We start from the raw sequence: 20,839 nt of genomic DNA, 5'->3' as shown, positions 1-20,839 counted from the left end.
GAAATACCCATTGGGGTGGTACAATTAAAGTTTTGACACTTTATAAGTTTTTGTATTACTATTTTATTCTTGATAAGTGGGGGTTTTTTGAGTAGAAAATAATTCCACATAACAAGGTTTCCACACTCCCAACATATGATAACCCAAAGGTGCAGTCCTTTGGGAAAGGAGCTAAACTTTAAAACCACAGTGGACAACACAATAACATTTATCTGTTATGAGAAAGGAATTAACTTGGCTTTGGTCTACAGATCCAAAAGAAATAAAAGATAAGTCTTCATACATAAAAATAATTAACAATGACTATATCGTTTTTGAACTTTTCAAATTCATGTATTTGTCCAAGTGATCATAAAGATTACAAGGTTATCTTCAAAGAATGATGTTTCGTGATTGGTGCTTTTGATGAGTTTGACAAGAAGTCGACGAGAAGAACAGGTGGACCAATGTCCCTTTATGTGACCTACAGGAACAAAAAGTCAGGGGAGATATGCAATACTACAGCTCGGGACTCTGATCTACGGAAATGACTTCAGTTCAGGGAATCAGCAACAATTCCTGCCGCTAGTGTCATGTCAAGGGTATACTGCCCTCTTGGGATGATGGACATTTTAAGATATTAGACTTCATGTCCATGCACACATGTTCAAGCATGTTTGCAGATTAACTGCTCATAATTGTTGTCAGGTTTTCACAAACAATACATCAATCAGTTTTTGAAATCAGAATCTAACGGACAAGTACATTATCAAGTGGAATTTGATAGAACACAACAATGAAGCTGCCCAATCAATTGATGTCGTTAAATATATTCAGATTCAACCTGCAGTGACATTGAGTGTAGAAAAAATTGGTATAGGTCTTAGGTATTACAATAAAAACAGATTTGTATCAGGTTAAGCAATAACAAAATGTAATTTATATCGCTCTTAAATAATGTATATAGAGTAACTGATTAATCATTATTTTTTTTTTGGTTATTGAAAGAGGAACTTATCTTTATGTTGTTAGAATACTTGGTATGAAAGGTTTATGGTACATTGGGGAAATTCATATTTTTAGACTACCAGTATTCTAAATACTGAATGGATTTAGACAAGGTGGGGTAATGTACCTACTTCTGCATAACATAATAATAACAATCCTAAACTCATTCTAGGAGAAACATGAATGCCAATGTGGAAACTTGATGCTTAATCACCAGTTATGCGAATAATACTATTTTACTTCCCTCTTCAGTTGCTGGACTCAACTAATCTCTATTATTATTCTCTATTATCATTATTATTATTATCTAATATTTAATGATACAAAGATTTTGTCCTCGCTTACTGAAGCATTAGTGAAATTTGATTACTTAACTTTTTTTTATAATGAGTTCCTATGTTCATTGAAAGCCATAATTACATTGGGTGCATTTCTTACATGTTACAAGAGCGATGAGGCAGATATAAAAAAATACTATTTATAGATCTGTGCGCATGATTAGCAATCCCTTTAATCGAAAGTTTAAGTGTTTACCTGAGGTTAATACACCTTCCAACTTGGCTGGTGTCTGATGCGCGAGACAAAAAAAAAAATAAATAAAAAATAGCGCACTCTATATAATATTACAAAATAGAAGTGTAAAAATTGTAGTGGGACTGTTACTGATTACAGTTGTTGGTCGGTATAGCTTTGTTAAAATAAATTTATATGGCCTGTATTCACAATTTAATGACTAATTCACTTCATTTTATGAATTTTAGGGTATAATAGGCCTATACACATTATCTTTTATAAGTATTTTTATGATGCGTGGGTTAATGCAACGTAGGTGTGAGACTAAAAGTGGATACTCATGTGTAAGACTCTCGCATTATGCGTGAGAGTCGGCAGGTGTAGGTTAAGTGTTGCCTTTTTACATTATATTGCATCAATATGTATTGTGGTGCCTTGAGGTGTGATTACTGTCAGAAATACTTCAGATCTCTCAATGTCTGTTACAGTAAAAGTGGTATTTTGAAATTTATTAGGAACTACAGTGCTAGTAATGTTTGTAGATAACTGCTTTCCATCTTATTATGAATAGTTATCAGTTTATGGTATAAAGACTTGTTCAGACTACCAAATTTTATTTGACAAAAAACATGCGACTAAATATGGTCATGATGACATCACATCATGACCATATATAGGCACATAATGACTATATATGGGCATACATCAGTTTTTTGTGAAAGGAAATTTGGCAGTCTGGACAAAGCTTTATGAAATGTATGACAACAAAGCAAACAATTTCAACGAAAGTCAGGGGCGGCACCAGGAATTCCCCGACAGGGTCCAGCTTCCCGACAAGAGGGTCCAAGCTCCCCGACAAGTGGTCCACCCCCCACCCTCCCCGTGGGAGAAAATTGTGTTGATTATGGTACTTTTTTTTATCGCGATAGTGTAAAACACCTCGCACATATGGTAACGCTGCTAGCACTAAACAGTTTTTAATTCCAAAAATTTGACAGCTTAGCATTAGCATTCCTAAATTGTATTTTCGGCAATCAGTACACTGGTTTTGGGATGGCACACCTCACACTTTTTTGCAATCTAAATAAAACATGCAACAATGGAATTATTGGTCTACACTCACTTATACAAGAAGCAAAGTGAGGAAATGATTAATGGATAATATTCATAAATATCCAATGAATATTAAATACATCAATATATGTACATATGGATGCATATATACATATGTATATACGTATACATACATACATTCATCATTTTAATTGACAAATTCAGGTGGCCTGACTATGTGACAATTATGAATTGCCTTTTGTATCTGATTAATTAGAAACACTAGCTTCACATGCCATTACTTTTAATATATTAAATTGTAGTATTTGCTTCTAACTGTTGAAATGTATGCTTTCTGTAAAACTGTTAAAACAATGAAAGCCATAACTGAATGTGACTTGGCAGACATGAAATACTAAAGGTCGTGAGGAGTGTTATGAGGTCAATTATTGCCCTGAGGTTTGCTCGTCCCTCCCACACAGTGTACAATTATTACATGAACGATTATCTTCTTGGATTTTGATCCAGATTCTAAATAAAATTAATGACTACGAAAAATACCTCATTAAAATATACATTTTTTTCTTTATCCATGTAAGTTCAATACCCGAATGACGAAGCCTAGAGCATGTATGAACTTTTATGTTGGTCGTGAAACTAAAATGAATGGAGTAAACATGGCTGTGAAATGTAATCAATGAATTAGATAGCAGTAACACTAACAGTCTGATGACAGTTGTTCCCGCAAGTAAAACAACATCACATGTACTTATCACGGCTGACTGACCAAGGGTCCTGACTGTTCATCTATACACTCTTTAAACCCTCTTAAAGAGACTTGGTTATTATAGAGCATTGAGGGCTCAAACGATCAGCCTTGTCAACTCCCGAGCCACCTAAAGACTTATTATAATATATCATCAATAGCCCAAATGATCAGCTCTCCACTCCCAATCCATTTTAAGCAACTTGGCTTTAGAAAATCATGGGTCTGAAATCATCAGCTTTCCACTCACACAACCTTGTTCAGAGACTTGTTTAGGGTCCCAAATGATTGGCTTACCATTCCCCAAAAGTCTATAAAAAAAACCTTGATAATATAACATCAATGACCCCTGATAATCAGCTCTCCACTGCCTAAGCCTCAAAATGGAACTTGGTAACAGTGCAACAAGAGCACAAGATTATCAGCTTCTCACTACACAAGCCTCTTAAAGTCACTTGATTATATATAAGGAGCAATTGGCCCAGTAATTACGATTTAGATACTCAATGTTGAGGTCAGAGGTTTGAACACCTTGCTGTGCATTTTGCTTGTGTCCTTGGACAGGGCCCATTACATGGTTTTCTCTCTCCCCACAAGAGTATAATTAATCAGGCAAATAGGTTCAAACACCAATGTACTTATTATTAGCTGCGATGTTATAGAATGCTCCCCCAGGGGGCTGAGTACGTTTCAAGGTTTGATCCAACGATCAGGGGTAATAATCTGATAAGGGCTTTGCTGGAACAATATGCTCAGTGGCGTACATAAGGGGAGGGCGCGGGGATGCAATCCCTCCCCCCCCTTTAAAAATATTTAAAGCCAAAAAATTGCGCTCAAGTAGATAAAAACCACCTATCACCATATTTTGCAAGGTAGCGCAACCTCAGTTATTCACTGAGCTTGACTTCACCTACGTGCACCCCCCCCCATCAGTCCCCCATTTCGGGACTCTTAGATGCGCCGCTTAATACGCTATATAAGACTAACATATGATATAGCATTAGTTTGCCCCCAGTTTATCAGCTCTCCACTGCTGAAGCCTCAGAAAGTGACTAAATTGCCTCTAATGTAACACAGCTGAGCCATTGTATGTTTTAGTGACCATCAGAAAACTTGAGTTGGTCAATACCTGAATGTCAAAAGCTACTAAGTCCTAGTATCTAATATGTAACTGGTAAATGTCCTCACTAATCTGAAGTTTATAGTTCCTCTCAATGACAAAACAGGTCAAACTCTGACTATGGATTCTACTAAATAAAAGATTTTAATCCCAAGAAAATAATTTTTGCATCTATAATGGCCACATGCTCGAACAAGAGCGCCACCATTCTGGGATGGGAGGCATCAGCGTCACGGTAACATATTCATTAACATCTTCATGCATTTTTTTTTAAATAAAGGCATCGCACACTTTAAAATTAAACTTGTCAACATTAAATTGTACAATATATTATTCTAATTCGAACTCTAAGTTAACACGTTTGGAGTGTTCATTTTTTTCTAAATGAATTAGGATTTTAAAGTTATCATTAAAGATTAGTATTAGATTTCCCAATACGGTTTAATCAATAATAAGGACCTCTGCACTGCTGCATCTGAAATTGTAAAGACATAAACACAAATCCTATATAAATACGTCTCAATTTGTGGATACATTAAATCCAAATCTTATGTGATTCTAGACACTCATGAAACAAAGAAAAATCCATCAGACATTCTAGTTTAAGCTTAGAAATTTAAAGTAGAAACGTTATCCATATTGGATCGAAAGACCTACCACGTTCTTAACGTTGAAGACATGACAATAATGCCGATCACTCTGACTGTCCTTGGTTATGTATGCGAATGTTTTGAGGTCAATGGCATCCTGGGCGGCACAAGAGATGTTTCGGATTTCATGTTCAGTTATTACCATCTAAAAAATGAATTGAAAAAATGAATATAAAATAGGAAAATTAGATATTTAAAAAATACCTTTTGTTTACCTATGGTTGTCTCTATCCATATGTTGTTACCTGGTATGTTTAAAATTTAGTGAGACGATTACAGGCTAAGTCTTACGAAATTCATGTTCAAGGAGTTGAACATGTGGTTTATAGGCGTTGATTGGGGCCAATGACCGGAGTAGTTATATGAAACATATAGAAGCATTGTTGGCACGATGTACCATAAAAAACTGATATACTGTGAATACTGTTAATAATATATATTATTTATTCATCCTAATATAAATGCATTTAACACTAAAGTCAGCAGCCCATGTCTAAAACAACTTCATATCCATATCAATCAAAAAAGTGTAAAAGACACAAATTTAAAAATAAAATGCCACAAATTCTTTTTGAATCTTGGCATTCTTTTAATGTTATTGTACTATTTATTATATTGTAAAGTAAGCATTTTTGTTTTGGAAAAATTTTGAAAATGCAATAATCAGGATGGAAACATAATGCCAATGCTTTGAACATTATTGCAAGAGTTGAAAAAAAGCGGTTTCTACGAAAGATTACTAACGACATACTGAATATTTCAATTTAAACTTCAATTTGAAATAGGTATGCTGACAACTGCTTGTTTGAAATAATCTAAAATATTACAATAAAACAAGAACAACAATAGCATGATACACCTCAGTCTTACATAACTTCTGTCTTATAATATGTACACTGAAATATTACTATGATGGTTATTATTATCATTATTGATTGAATCACTTCTATTATTATCATAAAATTTATCAACGTCAAAATTGCTATTATTTTCGATATATTATCATTGCTATAAATATTATTAATATTGAATCTAAAAAAAAAATCTTCTAATCCAAAAGTAAATTATAATCTTAACTTTAATCCTATGTCATTATCTCTATCACATAAAACTTACGTAAAGGCAATTAACTTATTATACAATGCTTCAGTAATCCTAATTACTCGGTTGCAGCACAAAGACATTATTTTGAATGCAATCATACGAATAATTTACTCCTCAATTAGAGGCTGCAAAAAACTGTGTTTATCAAAATTGAATGCTCAATTATTTGTGGTATGAAGCATTTTACTAGGAGGAGAATTTATTGCAATTTTTAAACATGAAACATAAATGACACCATGTACTGTAAGAACGCAAATACAAATTGCTCAATCAAGCGTAACAAAGGCTATTAAAATTGGCAGAAAATTTAATGGCTTACAAGCATGTAAATGGTGATGTGGTCTGATGGTCATACTGTCACAAGGAGGATTGTTCTTGAGGTTGTTATAACCACTTATCCCTATCACTACTTTTTAGGCAAATTGACTTACTGAGCATTTTTCATATTCTTCATACCTAAAATTGAGAGTTGTACCCTGATTTCCTAATAATATTATTATGATCATTTTATATACATGTATACATACACATATATATAGACTCTAACTTTTTATTTTGTAGTTCATCATTTGAATTTTTATTACAATTTGTCTTTGCTCATATCTATATAGTAATTATTGTTGTAAATTGTTTTAATTATGAATGTTTTTTTGTATAATACATTATACACAAAATAAAATAAATATAATATAAATTAATAAATAAACTAATAGCACAAGTGCAACAAAAGTGCTAGAATAACAACTTATTTACAAAACAATACAAATTATATAGAAATTGTTATAAAAATTAAACAAAATAACAATATCGAACAAATAACACAAAAACAGATTAATGGCTAGAGAAAATTAAACAAATACAAAATTTAAATAAAAAATAAGATGTCTTTACCAATTAAAGAATATAGAAATAGAAATTTAAAAAAATAAGTAAATAAATGAGATAAAAATGATAGATTACGATGCTTCAGATTCGACCTGATTGCTTCCTTTGCCAAGTAAACAGCTTTGTTATATTATTATTATAAGAATTGCACATCATTAACTAATGGTGTATGATTGATTGGAAGAATTCTGATGTAATCTACAGAACATCTTAATTGCGTGTGTGCCAAAAAAATATAATAGCAAATTAGCCTAGTACCAGACATAATCAATCCTAGCCATTAAAATTCATTCAATCCTACCAAAGTGTGGAGCCAATGAAATTTAAAATCAATAAATCATTTAAAATTCATTAAGCCATTAATACGCTTTTTTGACAGTAAAATCAGCTATTTCACTTAAAAGTTCATATTTTAATGTACACATTAAGAAAAAAATAGGGCATTTGTAATCTTCATTTCCTATTTTCATTTAAAAAAATTGTTTTTAGACTAAGTGAACAATGCATTCTAAAAGGAAGTATTATAAATCATCTCAAAACTTTAAAGATACTTAAATAATTGTTTGCAATTTGACCTATATCCATCAAAATTTGAATTACTAAAAATATATGACAGAAATTTAATTCATATTGATGTGCTTTGTTATTTATGATATTTATATAAGTGACGATGACAATAAAATATAGCACATCGATAGCAACGGAACCCTGGTGATGCCTTATTAACAACCTCCCTCTGTGAGTTATTCTACACGATAGTAACGAGTAATTGCCTCGTGACAACTTAACAAAATACACAACGTAAAATACCAGGTCCCACTTCGACGGACGGATTTCTCACCTTGGATTTTGCGTCGATGAATTTGACACCTAAGTAGTTGATAGATAACGTGATGGTGGGAACCTTCTGTAAACTTTTGGCCGACTTCCGCAACTTAACGCAAGCATCTCGTGTCGATTCTGTTCCCTTCACTTCCTTGATTAACGTTGATCCTAAATACTGTTGAAAGAAAATTATGATGGAATAAGACGTACTATATGGATTTATGAAGTATTAATGTATATAAAAGCACAAATTAATTCTATATATCAGTTTATATTAGTGACCAATATCTCATTAACAGCTCCATTCACTTATATAAAAATCCCCATTTTTAAGACAATATTTAGAATTCAATCAAGAGCGCCTCCTAAAGATTGTTGCAAGCATACTGCAGTACATTCACTGACATTCATCCAACAACCAGTTTTTACTGGCAAAAAAATCAAGTTACTATTTTCTTTTAGAGTGCTGGGGTATTTCAAATTGTTTTCTCCAAAATGTCCCAAAAGATTTTTTGTAATCCTACCGGAGTTTCACAATGTTTTCCATCAAAACCATCAGTTTTAACTGACATGTTAGCTAAAATTTATAAATGCATGTTTAGGCCATGGGGACTCGTGGGTCCCTGCTTCAATTCTGTCAGTACTCTCCTTATGTTCTAGCTAGTTTACCATAAAGCACTATTTTTGGGAAAAACCATTCAAGAAGTTGGACACACCATGTACACCAAGTCTCTAGTGCATTTTAAAATCTAAATACTTGGCAATAAAAAATAGTATCTCTTAGTAGGACAATAAAATAATTCACCACCACTGTAAGACTACACTCATACGTAAAATTTTTCTAATACTTGTTCCCATGTGCATAAATGCTCTTTTACATGTCGAGAATCTCAACAGATTATAGGAACAAAAATATTTATACATCTGCTAATTGGAAAAGAAAATATTTCTTTATTATAATTTTCAATTGAAAAATATATCTTTAGTGACGGATCCAGGAATTTGAAATAGAGGGGGCGCAGAGAGTCTCTACCACCTCAGGCTCACCATGGTTGGGGCTGAGGTAAGAAAATTTATGATTATGGCACCTCTAGATGGCCGGAAATGGCATTTTCAGACTCAGGGTAGAACTTCATTTTTTTCTCCAGTCATTTAAATTTTGAAAAATTTAAAGGGGGTCCATGGTAGTTCCTCCCCCTGAATCTACCAATGATCTTTACAATTTGTATGGCGAGGCATACTCACATAAGCAGTGTAGTTACAACACCCCTTGATTAGCACCTCGGGCTTGTGTTTCCAGTCTGGTATATTGTTACTATGTTGCTTAGCCTGGTGAAGATAAAGAAAGTAATTCTGTTTAAAAATATCAATCGGTTCAATTTTTACCAAGGATGATTGACGTACAAATCCTTATCACAAAGTGACTGGATCGCTGCATACAATTAGCATGCTGTGTTTAGCTTCAGCATAGCACATTTAGGAAGCCTTCAGCAATTTTGTCCCAAATGGATTGTCTTGGAAAGCTGTTTTTTCTGTGAATCACAAGACATTTAATAAGAATTTAGAATGCTGTCAAGCCAAATTTTCTTGATGTGTGTGTATTTCTTTTTTTACTGACAATGTTTCTTGACATTGCATGATTCATCAAGTTTTTTCCCAAATCCCAGTGGAGGAAATAATGATAATAATAATGTTAGACTTATATAGCACAAAATCCAAAAAGTTTTGGAAAAAAAAAAAAAAAAAAATTAAATGATTTCTACTTAATGCTCTTTAACTCTAGATGTAGTTTAAGCTCTGTCTACGCAATGAAGATTTATGTTACAAATAAATCTGATTTAACAACATATGGGTATTTATTGTGAAATCATTTATACCCATATAGGCCAAATCAATATATTTGTTACAGAAAAATAGGGAGCTTTTGATTTGTCCGATGACGCGATGCTAGAACAGAATCACTCATGCGTGACCATCCTACCTGGCGTCCTACGTTCTCTGTATACGTAGATTTGGCCAAATTGCGTTCCAGAATATACTCAACTAGGTGACCTTAATGTTCCCGCATGCTTGTGTTTACACTAGGATGTAATTATGCGCCCTGTCCAGACTATCAAATTCTATTTGACAAAAACATGTGACATGCCTAAATATGACATCACATTATGACCATATATAGGCACATCATGACTATATATGGGCATACAACAGTTTTTTGTCAAAGAAAATTTGATAGTATGGACAGTCTAAACATGGACACAATTTAAAAGAAGATCTACTCATGCTCGTCACATTGGACTTTTTATACTAACAAACAATGATTACTTGAGAGCCATGACAGCTCTGAAATATAGTCTTTAAGGTTTCAATAGAGAGCTGGCTATTTAGGGATTCTCTATAACCAAGTCTTTTTATGAAGCTAAAATTCTGCTCACACTAATAAATTTTATTTGACAAATGTGTGTGATATGCCCATACATGGGTATGATGATGTCATGTAGCCAAATATGGGCACATCACATTTTTTTTGTCACACAGAATTTCATAGTGTGGACAGAGGGTTAAAGAAATGAAGAGGTGATCAGTTTGAGTCTCAATGTCCTATTACCAAAGTCTCTTTATGACTTTCAATGCTCAGTGGTCAAACTTTTACATGAAGAAATACTGTGGATTTCTCCATGATGAACTTTGAATCCTGGATAATGGAAGGCAGAATATCCTAATAACCAATCCAGACACAGCTTCAATATAAGAAACAGTACGCTTCCTATATCTATATAAAAACTATGAGGGCGATATATATGTACAAGTTCTGAAACCTAAGACAAACCTTTTGCTCCGAAGGTAATGTTGGCAACCTTCTGTCATGCATTGCACTGTGGTGGACTCTTCCATTCTTTTGTGGGTGAATATTATCATTCACTTCTCTAATGACCGGTAAAACTTCTTGATAAATGTTTTCTTCTCGCAGCTGTTCCAAACTACTACGTCCATTTGTAGCTGAAACATTTTGTACATTGTCCGTAATCTCAGCAACTTCCATATTAGTGTTCTGTACTTGTGAGATTTCTTGTGATGATGGTCGATTTGTATTGCATGATGGGTTACTAGGGACTTCTGGGACTGATTGAGCAGAATTCCTCTTCAAAGAGGTAACCTTTGAGTAGTCCTTAAATAGGTCAATGTCCAAACAAGGGGACTGATGCACGTTCATTTGATTCCCATCATCTTGTAAGTGCATTCCTATATTCTGGTGCACAGAAAGAAGAGAACAGCATAATACCAATTATTAAATTAGTAATAGATTTAAAATGGGCATCAGAAGCATATGACAGTATACTGTGTCCCTTCAACCCAGATTTATATCCCCCACAGGCATAGGCTAGTGGGGAGGGGGGAATGAAAGGAAATTATTTCCACTAAGTGGGTTAAAATACTTAATATGACCATTAAGTTTTTGTTGGAATACAGATTTAGTTCCGCATTCTCACTTTTCACACCTCAGGTTGTTTCACACCCCCAAAAAACCTACATCCCTTCCTATCATTACATCTCTCTCTAAACCAGTAGTCTTGTATGGAAATGGCATTCTCATGCATCCTGGACAACATTCATATTAGCAAAATCAGAATTTCTTTCCTGTAGAATCCTTGAGGACAACAAAAAAAGTAAGTAAAACATAATTGCCTAGAATAAATGGGATTTCTCCCCAAGCAGTATCCACATGATGTGCATACATATAAGCACACAAACTGAACTTTTCAGCAATTTCCATGTGAAATAGATACAAAAAATCTTTCTTCTTTTTTTGTGGTTGGAATGTAACTGTATCAGTATCACATTGCAAAATATATCTGAGGCAGACATCTGCTCTCATTGTTGCCCCAAGCAACAGCATCAATAATGTAAGTATTACTGAAATTGTCGCCATCTTGGTAGATTCAAATGTTAACAAAAAGAAAAACCTTTGTATATTAGATAAATTGAATAGGTACGAATTTCAATTTAATTCTTTTAAACTTTTGTTATGGACCAATTTATTTTAGCAATGTTATAAAAACAGACTCATAAACATAGCTTGTTCAATTTTTCAATAATATGGAAGAGACTTGAGCACCAGACAATAAACAAAACTTACTAGATCCCTTGGTATATCTAAATGGCTCTCTGTATCCATGTTTTTATTTGTCTGTATCTCATTACTGTTTACTGGATTTTGACAATTATATTGTCTGCTGTTGCCTAGCGATGCAAGAATTCTTTTTCTGTGTCCAACCATGTTGATTTTTAAGTCCTAAAAAAAAAAAAACGGGGAAAAAATGGGTTTTAACAACTGAAGCAAAAATGTATTATATAACTATTATAGTTAGTGGATTATGTGTATAAATTACATATATTTTTTATGTTTACTTATTCTTGTGGAACAGGGATTATTTGAAAACTAGTCCTGCAAGCGTCAACATTCCTATTCATGATACATGACTTTATCAGAAAATATAAGGTTGGATCAAATTTGTGTGGTGGTTTAACTTGAACAATTCAAGGGGAGTGAGTTTTATGGTCCAAAATAGTGATTTTTGACCACATTGGTTATGTTATTCGATAGGCAAATTACAGTTAGTAGAGCCATAAAAAAAAAAAAAATATATATATATATATATATATATATATTTTTTTTATTTTGTAGGCCTAGGTATACAGTATTTTCATTTTGTAGTTTAAAACGATATCGGGGGTGGGGGACCTGGCATGGCCTACTAGACAACAATATATTAAACTAGCTTAACAGGCCTCAATGTCCCTATGCAGAATAATAGTGAAGTTATATGACTGAATAGTAAAGTAATATGACACAAAATATTTCAATTTGAAAACATATTTAGGCCGATTGCTGTGTTATGCTGCAGTAGCAAAAATGTAGGCCTATGGCCTAATTAATGCATTAACTGTGATACTTTTATCACTATGGATTGTTTTTAACTTTCGCAGGGACGTATCCAGGGAGGCAAAGCTTCCCTCCTTTGTACACAGTTTTAATACAAATTCTTTCTTAAATCACTCAGACTCTTTAATAGAGATCCTAGACACTTACATTTGCTAATTCAAATTCCCATAGTTGCCTAGCTCTGTCCATGGTCAGAATTTGGCAGTCTAGAAAATTTTCCAGGTAATCGGTGAGCAGCAGACTACGAAGCCATTCCTCCAGTGTGTCTGGGATTGGCGAATCATCCTCCCCATTACCTAGAAACGCCAAGAAATAAACAATAATTTAATTAATGTTAATTATTATGCAAAGCCAAGCAGAGAAACATACATGAATTTAGTTGGTTCCTTCAGAGCAGTGTAACACAGTTCTAGTGGTAGCCACTTTCTGCGCTGAACCTTGGAGATCATTTTGTTGCTGGTTCTATTCCGTTGCACTGCTATCCGTATGCAATACAAGTTAAAGTATACCACCTTTCGGATGAGTTTTATAAAACGCAAAGAACATGAAAATGTAAAAAATTCTGATTCTATATTATTTTGGGTGCTTGTGGGAAATTAGAAATTGCGACAAACAGAGGGTTTCTGTCACAGACATTAAATAAGTAAAATTTGGAGGTCACTTACCCATAGGTTTAATACTGGGAAGGTTCTTAGTTGCAGATAATATTATATTACGATGCTGATCATCAAGAATTCCAATGTCTATCAAATCCTGGTCTTCTATGATGTCACCACCCTGAAAAAAACAAAAAAACAACAAACAACCTTATCTAAAATGTATAGCATGTCATTAGCAGATCATTAGGGTAAGTAATGACCTTTAGCACCCATGTAAAGATATTTTTTAACACTGGTATTGGTATTTAAAAGGTAATAAATTAAAAATAATTTTAATTATGAGATCCTTTGTTCTTTGGATCAATTCAGTCAATTATACTGAGCACCTGGCTGAGAGGTAGTAATGCTGCCGCTTTTTGCGCTGAGGACCCTAGTTTAAATCTGGCCAGCTTCGCATTGGAATCACATTGCTTGGCTCCTTAAATAATTCTTGCATGTAAACTTAGACAGATAAGGGACCATTTATCTTTACTCAGTACTAGCTGCAATGTGGATCCCACAAGTCAAATATCTCAAGCTGGACAGAAAAGGCAAATTAAATCTCTTTTTTTAAAAGAATCATGGTACAAACCATGACACTGGTATGATTTGAACCAAGGCCCATGGGCTTTTAGTCGACCACCTTGACCACTAAACCACAGAACTACTTCTGGTACCTTGCTTTAACTTACCATGAAATCAAGATTATCAAACCCATTGGCTACCATAATGTTCTCATATTGCTGTAGTGTGAGGGTTTCGAGCCATCCACTAATACTCATGGCCGGTGTTTGCCCTGTAACGATAAATAAACATGTTTTCATTACTAATGTGATGTGATATTTATCACAGATATAATGTGATTACAAAAATAATATAGGAAATGAGAAATACTAGTGAATAAACTTATAAAAGATTGGTTTGGGATTTTGTTTATAATGTGATTCTATTCCCCAATATCACAAAAAATATTATATAGCAAATTCATTAATATGATATAATTATTCCTGCTAAATTGATGTAAATTATTGATGTTACCATTTGCAAAGATTCAGATAGGCAATAACCCCATAAGCAAAATCAACTTCTGATAACACATTAAAACAGTCTGGCGCCCTCTATGAATTAAATACTCTATGAGTAGCTGTATTAGAAATAGCACCAGCCAGTACTTTAGAGCCACAGAATTCAATTTGAAACTTAGTGAACACAAGCTGCTGTGCACAAGAAGCACACAAACAGTGCATAAAAGCAAAGATACTAGAAATACAAGATAGAGTTCTCGCATTGTAAAAATGAGGTGGAAGTCGTGCCCAACGTAGGCGGCGCCCTTCTTTTTAACCATGCAAGTTTTCTATACTTCGTGCCCAACGTACAGGGCGCCCTTCTGTTGCTAAGTATATCCAGACGCAAAAGGCGCCCTTCCTTTTCTAGTAATGGAGGAAAACTTTTTCACTAAGAGTGCGTCCGGCCATGCGATTCTGCACTGTATTGTTGTTTTATTCTTTACTGATTCATGATTATGCTTTAATTGTTTTGTGTATTATTTGGATATAGCAACGATTTCTACAGCCACCAAGGAGGTTATGTATTCACCGATGTCACTGTCTGGGTGTCTATTCCAGTTTGTTTTTATATCTAGTATCTTTGTTGAGAATTGATAATAAAATATGCGACGACTTGGTAACAAAAGTTTGGCACAAGTTTTTTTAGATCCAGCTGTAGGGAGCGTCCCATTTTTCGTATTCCCACCATGCATTTCGGTGGAACACGGTGGAACACTTTTTTTGTGTGGAGAACTCTATCTTGTATTTATAGTATCTTTGATAAAAGTTGTTTGTTAATACTTTTCAAAGTGGTGCCTATGTTTATACTTTTATTTATTCTGTATAGATATATAGAGCCGGGTTTTTTGTGGCACATTAATTACAAATAATTGCAAAATATTTGATAGAATCTAAGTGTATATTTTTAAACTTTGTTGATTCAAATACAGCCAGCTTCATAATACTAAAGTATTAGTCAATAGTGATTTTAATGTATTTTAATATCCACTTTGATTTTTCCATTTCTTTATCAATAATAATAATAATAATTTGAAAAGGCTTTATACACCATTCTTGATAACAATGAACTGTACTCTGAGGCTAAGAAAGCGAATTTCATTCCCAAGGTTAAGGGCTTAATTTTGTTATTAATAATAACTGGTCCTATTTTCCTTCAACAGGTTAAATACCTACACTTGTAATTTATAATTAAATAAATTACATTTATGTTCATTTATGAAAAAACCAAACAGAAATAGAATTCCATTAGTTTTTGTAATAAATCTAAAGATTTTAAGGGCTTGATTGACAATGACCTTCCCATTTACTGTAGGTAATTAGAGTACTTGAAATTAGTATCATAAACATACTTTATCAGTTAATTAGGTGACCATGGTGGCAACAATTGTTTGGTATTCATATTCATCATTATTCCGATTTGTTAAGGGGTTTCTCCTCAAACAATTCTAAAAAATGTACTTGGCTTCTGCCAAGATACTCGCTAGAAATGCACTTGTAGGAAGTTCGCAGGATTCTTGAAATTTGATTACAACTCTCAACACATTACTGTTTGAAGGTCTGCATGGTGAAGTAATAATATATACTAATGCTTGCAGTACACCATGTAGATAGTTCTGAAAAGACATATTCTGAACCAACATCAACAGTTCTTTTCAAAACTATTCTACGTGGTGTACCACAAGTACTAATATATAACTCTCAACACCCAAAGCATGTATCCACAATGAAAAATTATGAACTATATTATCTATAAAATATTAAGTATTAATCTTATTATAATTATTAAAGCTGGGCATTTGTTGCGTGGTACGACAAATCCAATTCCGCTTCCTGTGAGTGCTACACGACACAACGCTGTTTGCTGATTGCCGGTAGTAGTCTGAATGGATCGTCAGTAAAAACGACCTGCTGTGCGTATGTCATGGCATTGTGTTCTACCTAGAAACGCATCAGCCGACGACCGTCGTGCCGCAGCGAGTGCCCAGATTAAGTATAGCTATAGCTTATTAAAAACGATCTGTTGTGCGTGCGCCGTGGCGATGTGTTCTACATTGAATCGCATCGGCTGATGACTGTCGTGCGCAGTATAACTATTGCTTATTAAAATAAATACCTTGAAGCATTTGTTGAAAGTCTGTTTGGTAGTCTTTAAAGTATGCTGACTCCCTGGCTAGTGGAAATCTTAATGACTCAAATATCTCCTGGATCTGGAAAACAGAACACAGAAATTGATGTTCAGAGACAAATAAACAGCATTATGGTACTTTGATTTTTTTTTATTTGTTTGAGGTACTATGTTGATAAAAGCATTTTCAATCAATCCATTAAATGAAAATTGTAAAATAAAAAAATAATTAAGATAATTGATTGAATAAAATTTATTATGAATTATTTATTATTTAAATTCAATTTAACATTATACATATAACAAGCAATTAAAACAAGCTGAACCACTCTTAACTGAGCTGCCTGGTCTAAACACGAAGAGATGTTCACCAGAACCGAAGTTCAAAAATTTTCTGTCTTAATTTTTTAAATGTCAAGTCCTCTATGCTTTTCAGATTATTACCCCAGACATGGTTAAAGCGCCTTGCCCACGGACACAGACAAATGGCTTTAGAATATATCAATGTATAATATTGATTATATCTTTAGTATGTAGGTGGGAACTCTTTGTGAGTCATAAGCAGATCTCAAGGACATAGTACCTAGTTTAAGGCAACGGTGCATTCATTTATTCATTTGATTGTCAAGGGAGTCTACTGCTATAATTGTGATATAGTGTATTAAATGATCATGTATTATATTATAATAAAACATCAGGGAGGATCACAAAATATGGAGAATCCTGATGGAATAATATTCATAAATCATTTCTAACTCCTAATACATAAAACGACGACGACGACGACGACGATGAAAGCATGATACTCACTGCTGTTGAGCAAATACAAATATAAATAGAAAAAAAAATTGAAGAATGTCATTCATCACAATAAGCGCACACGACTGCTAGTATTAATCAAGCCTACTGACTTTTGTGCCCTCATCAGCACCCCAAACTCGATACGCCACTGACCCCATTAAAAGCGAACTCATTATTGGTACTGGTAGTATTAATAACTAGTATAATAAATAATCATATACATATTAAAAAATATAAATATACTTTTGCCCAGTCTTCATTGTTTTCTTCATCCGAGTTGCCTTGCGAAGCCATGCTGTTGTAAATTTCCTCCATACTTAACACTGAACGATGCTGTCCGCTGTCAGAGCCGAGTGAACGTTCCAAAGATGCAATTGAGAACCGGTCTGATGCGGCTACGGAAAATGTTCTGCTACCACGAAGGGACCCATAGATAAGTCCTGGAGAAACAGACGAAAAATGAATATACTTCCATTAGCATGATTCACAAAGTGTGATGTACTTACGAAAATGAAACAAATTTGCGGTCGTCTTAGACCGCCCGTTATCAACACTTCAGAAGGCTTAATCATCGGATAATGCCTGATACACCCTACCGCACTTATACATTGTTGATTCAGATACACTCAGATTGATACGATAGCGTAATCAGAAGCGGTGGCATTTATGCAAGTAATCAAATTGATGATTATCGTGACGATGATGATTAATTAAATTCCACATGCATTACAAGGCCTTTACAAATTAACAAGGTAACAAAATTGGATTCACATCAATCAGAAAGAGAATGCAACAACGTATGTTGGTACAGTGTATGGAAACAAACATTAAGAAGGGGAAAGGGTTAATAGGTGAAAAATGGAACAACATTTAAAGGTAGACTAATTAGGAGACAAATGAAGGTATCAGGTCACATTACAAAATAAAGGATGGGAAAATTAAGGTACAAATGGAGGAGACAATAAAAGGGAAATGAAAGGGCATACAACTGTATTGTTGTTGCATTCTGTTATTCTGTGAAGATGTTTTCTACAATTGAATAAACCATTGATTAATTAAAGACAGATTAGAGGTTTAACAGCTGGCAATGCAAAAGAATTAGCAGGGAGAAGATAACAGATTACCATCAATCAATACAATAAATTGTATTCCCAGGTACTGTGCAGAAAACAAACAACATTATACTGAAATACACTATATTAAATAAAAATGTTTGTGAGTTAAGGATCCATACAATCTGATTTTTTTGTCTACCTTTCATGTAAATTTACTCAATCTCATAGAAGGATCCATTACATTTTTAACAAGTAGGTAATTTATTATACCAAGAAGAACAGACATTAAACAGCATGTTGGCTTTTAATACACTTTTTTGTGCACTATTCTAGATCTGGAAATATAATGAACAAGTGTAAAATCTGACAAGAATTTATAATAGTTACATGTAATATGTTCTGTTATGAGTTTCTGCTACTAATAGTAATTTACAGTACAAAACATCGATTTATTCTGTGTTACTACTTATTTCCGATTACTATTAAATATTTCAGAAATCAGGAAAACTGAATAGAATGGTTTTATAGTGAGATTACTATGAAAGCTGTCAGCTGAGTCTAAAAGCATTGACTAGGATCAAATATAATTACTGTTGTACAATGAAGTCAACTGTATTTAGTCACTATGGAAATGTTTATTCAATAATTTATGCACTGATATTCCCTTTAGAAATAAACACAGATAAAGGCCCACTAATGAACTGGATAACAAGTGATTACATAATGTTAACAAAAGATACAAGATTGCTAAAAAGACTAATTAATACAAATGTCTGAAAAACATCCCACAAATAAACAATATAGTAAATATTATATACAAAATTTATTTTTAAAGAATTAAATATACAGACACCATTAAATGAACATTATGGCTGTCTCTTATACACATCTAGATGTGTATAAGAGACAGATATATATATATATATATATATTAAATATGAAGAATTAAATGATATTAACAATTAATGGACCTTTCTTGCAACTTTAAGGACATTTGTGGTACACACAAATTGCATTAAAACTCCAAAGCTTTCATGAGCATAGCTTCTGGATTGCCACAAAAGGATAAGGAAAATCTTTAAAATCTTATTATTTCTGTACTTATCACAAAAATGTATGTTAAACTTTAGAATAATTATCAAAAACACAAGTATATATGTGATCTTACCTTCTAGCAACCGTTCTCAACAAATTGTGGTTACACACTCTGATTTGGTTCACCAAATAATAAGATATCATAAAAAGTTTATTTAGAACTAGATGAAATTGTGCATTGACCAATTCTAAATGTATAATAATAGCATTCTCTCCATTCCTGACAACAGAATTCTTCCCAATCGTTAATTTTAGAATCGCGCATTAATTGGTTTATTACACAAGGCAGGAAATCCAAAGTGTAATCAACCAGTGTGCCTTTTCTTACTGACAATGATTACAAGTGTCAAGGCATGTAAGGAATCACCATAGACTATCACCTTCACTGCAAAGCCCTGGTATTCACCATCAGCTAATAATTGAAGCAAAGTGCCTCTGGGTAAAACTGGTAACAGTTAAAATCTCAAAAACATGTCTAGCCTAGGATTGAGGAGGGTGGAAACAATACAGGAGGAACAAAGCTGACAACAATTTACAACAAGTGTGCTCGGCAACATTCTTCTTTTTTTAATACTTCATACTTTAATACTCTTTCTTCGTTAAGCTAATTATCTTGCAGTAGACTCTCCTTAAAACGGATTTGGTGGCATTATTTGCTGGATAATAACTTCCAGACTGGATTGAAAATGTGAAAATCTCAAAATACAGACCTTCAAAATTAAAGAAAGGACGATAGAGCATCTCAACATCCCACTCCCTTCGAGTGTTACATACATACATACATACATACATCGATTGATGTGTGCATCATAAAAAAATTACCAGAATAAATAAATTTATTGGGAGAACAGTCTTAATCAATTAAATCCAATAACTTTTACTGCTTACATTGTAAAATAATTTTCCAAATTAAAAGCTATAGATTGTGTTAATACTTACCTTACTAATCAACAGACACAGACAGAACTACTGTTCCAAATTCTAGAGACCACTAAATTGCAAGTCAATAGGGGTTACTATTAAATATTTCAGAAATCAGGAAAACTGAATAGAATGGTTTTATAGTGAGATTACTATGAAAGCTGTCAGCTGAGTCTAAAAGCATTGACTAGGATCAAATATAATTACTGTTGTACAATGAAGTCAACTGTATTTAGTCACTATGGAAATGTTTATTCAATAATTTATGCACTGATATTCCCTTTAGAAA

At 33.4% G+C, this 20,839-nt stretch overlaps 1 protein-coding gene across 3 annotated transcripts in view; it reads right to left on the bottom strand.

The window, feature by feature from the left end:
- LOC117116886 (ankyrin repeat and sterile alpha motif domain-containing protein 1B-like) overlaps positions 1-20,839 on the bottom strand; it is a 125,795-nt gene that overhangs the window by 10,725 nt on the left and 94,231 nt on the right. For all 3 annotated transcript variants that reach the window (XM_033261002.1, XM_033261004.1, XM_033261003.1), the window contains 10 exons: positions 17,723-17,919; positions 16,667-16,760; positions 14,179-14,282; positions 13,514-13,625; positions 12,996-13,144; positions 12,042-12,197; positions 10,734-11,153; positions 9,149-9,232; positions 7,920-8,078; positions 5,097-5,234 (listed from right to left, as the gene is read on the bottom strand). In XM_033261002.1, coding sequence (XP_033116893.1) covers positions 5,097-5,234; positions 7,920-8,078; positions 9,149-9,232; positions 10,734-11,153; positions 12,042-12,197; positions 12,996-13,144; positions 13,514-13,625; positions 14,179-14,282; positions 16,667-16,760; positions 17,723-17,919 — 1,613 coding nt within the window. The remainder of the gene's footprint in view (positions 1-5,096; positions 5,235-7,919; positions 8,079-9,148; positions 9,233-10,733; positions 11,154-12,041; positions 12,198-12,995; positions 13,145-13,513; positions 13,626-14,178; positions 14,283-16,666; positions 16,761-17,722; positions 17,920-20,839) is intronic.

Source organism: Anneissia japonica, unplaced genomic scaffold, assembly GCF_011630105.1.
Source record: "Anneissia japonica isolate Jap-2015-1 unplaced genomic scaffold, ASM1163010v1 scaffold1302_len1884557_cov193, whole genome shotgun sequence".
NCBI lineage: Eukaryota > Metazoa > Echinodermata > Crinoidea > Comatulida > Comatulidae > Anneissia > Anneissia japonica.
Note: the sequence above shows the minus strand (reverse complement) of the source record. Positions and strands in the feature narration are given on the sequence as shown.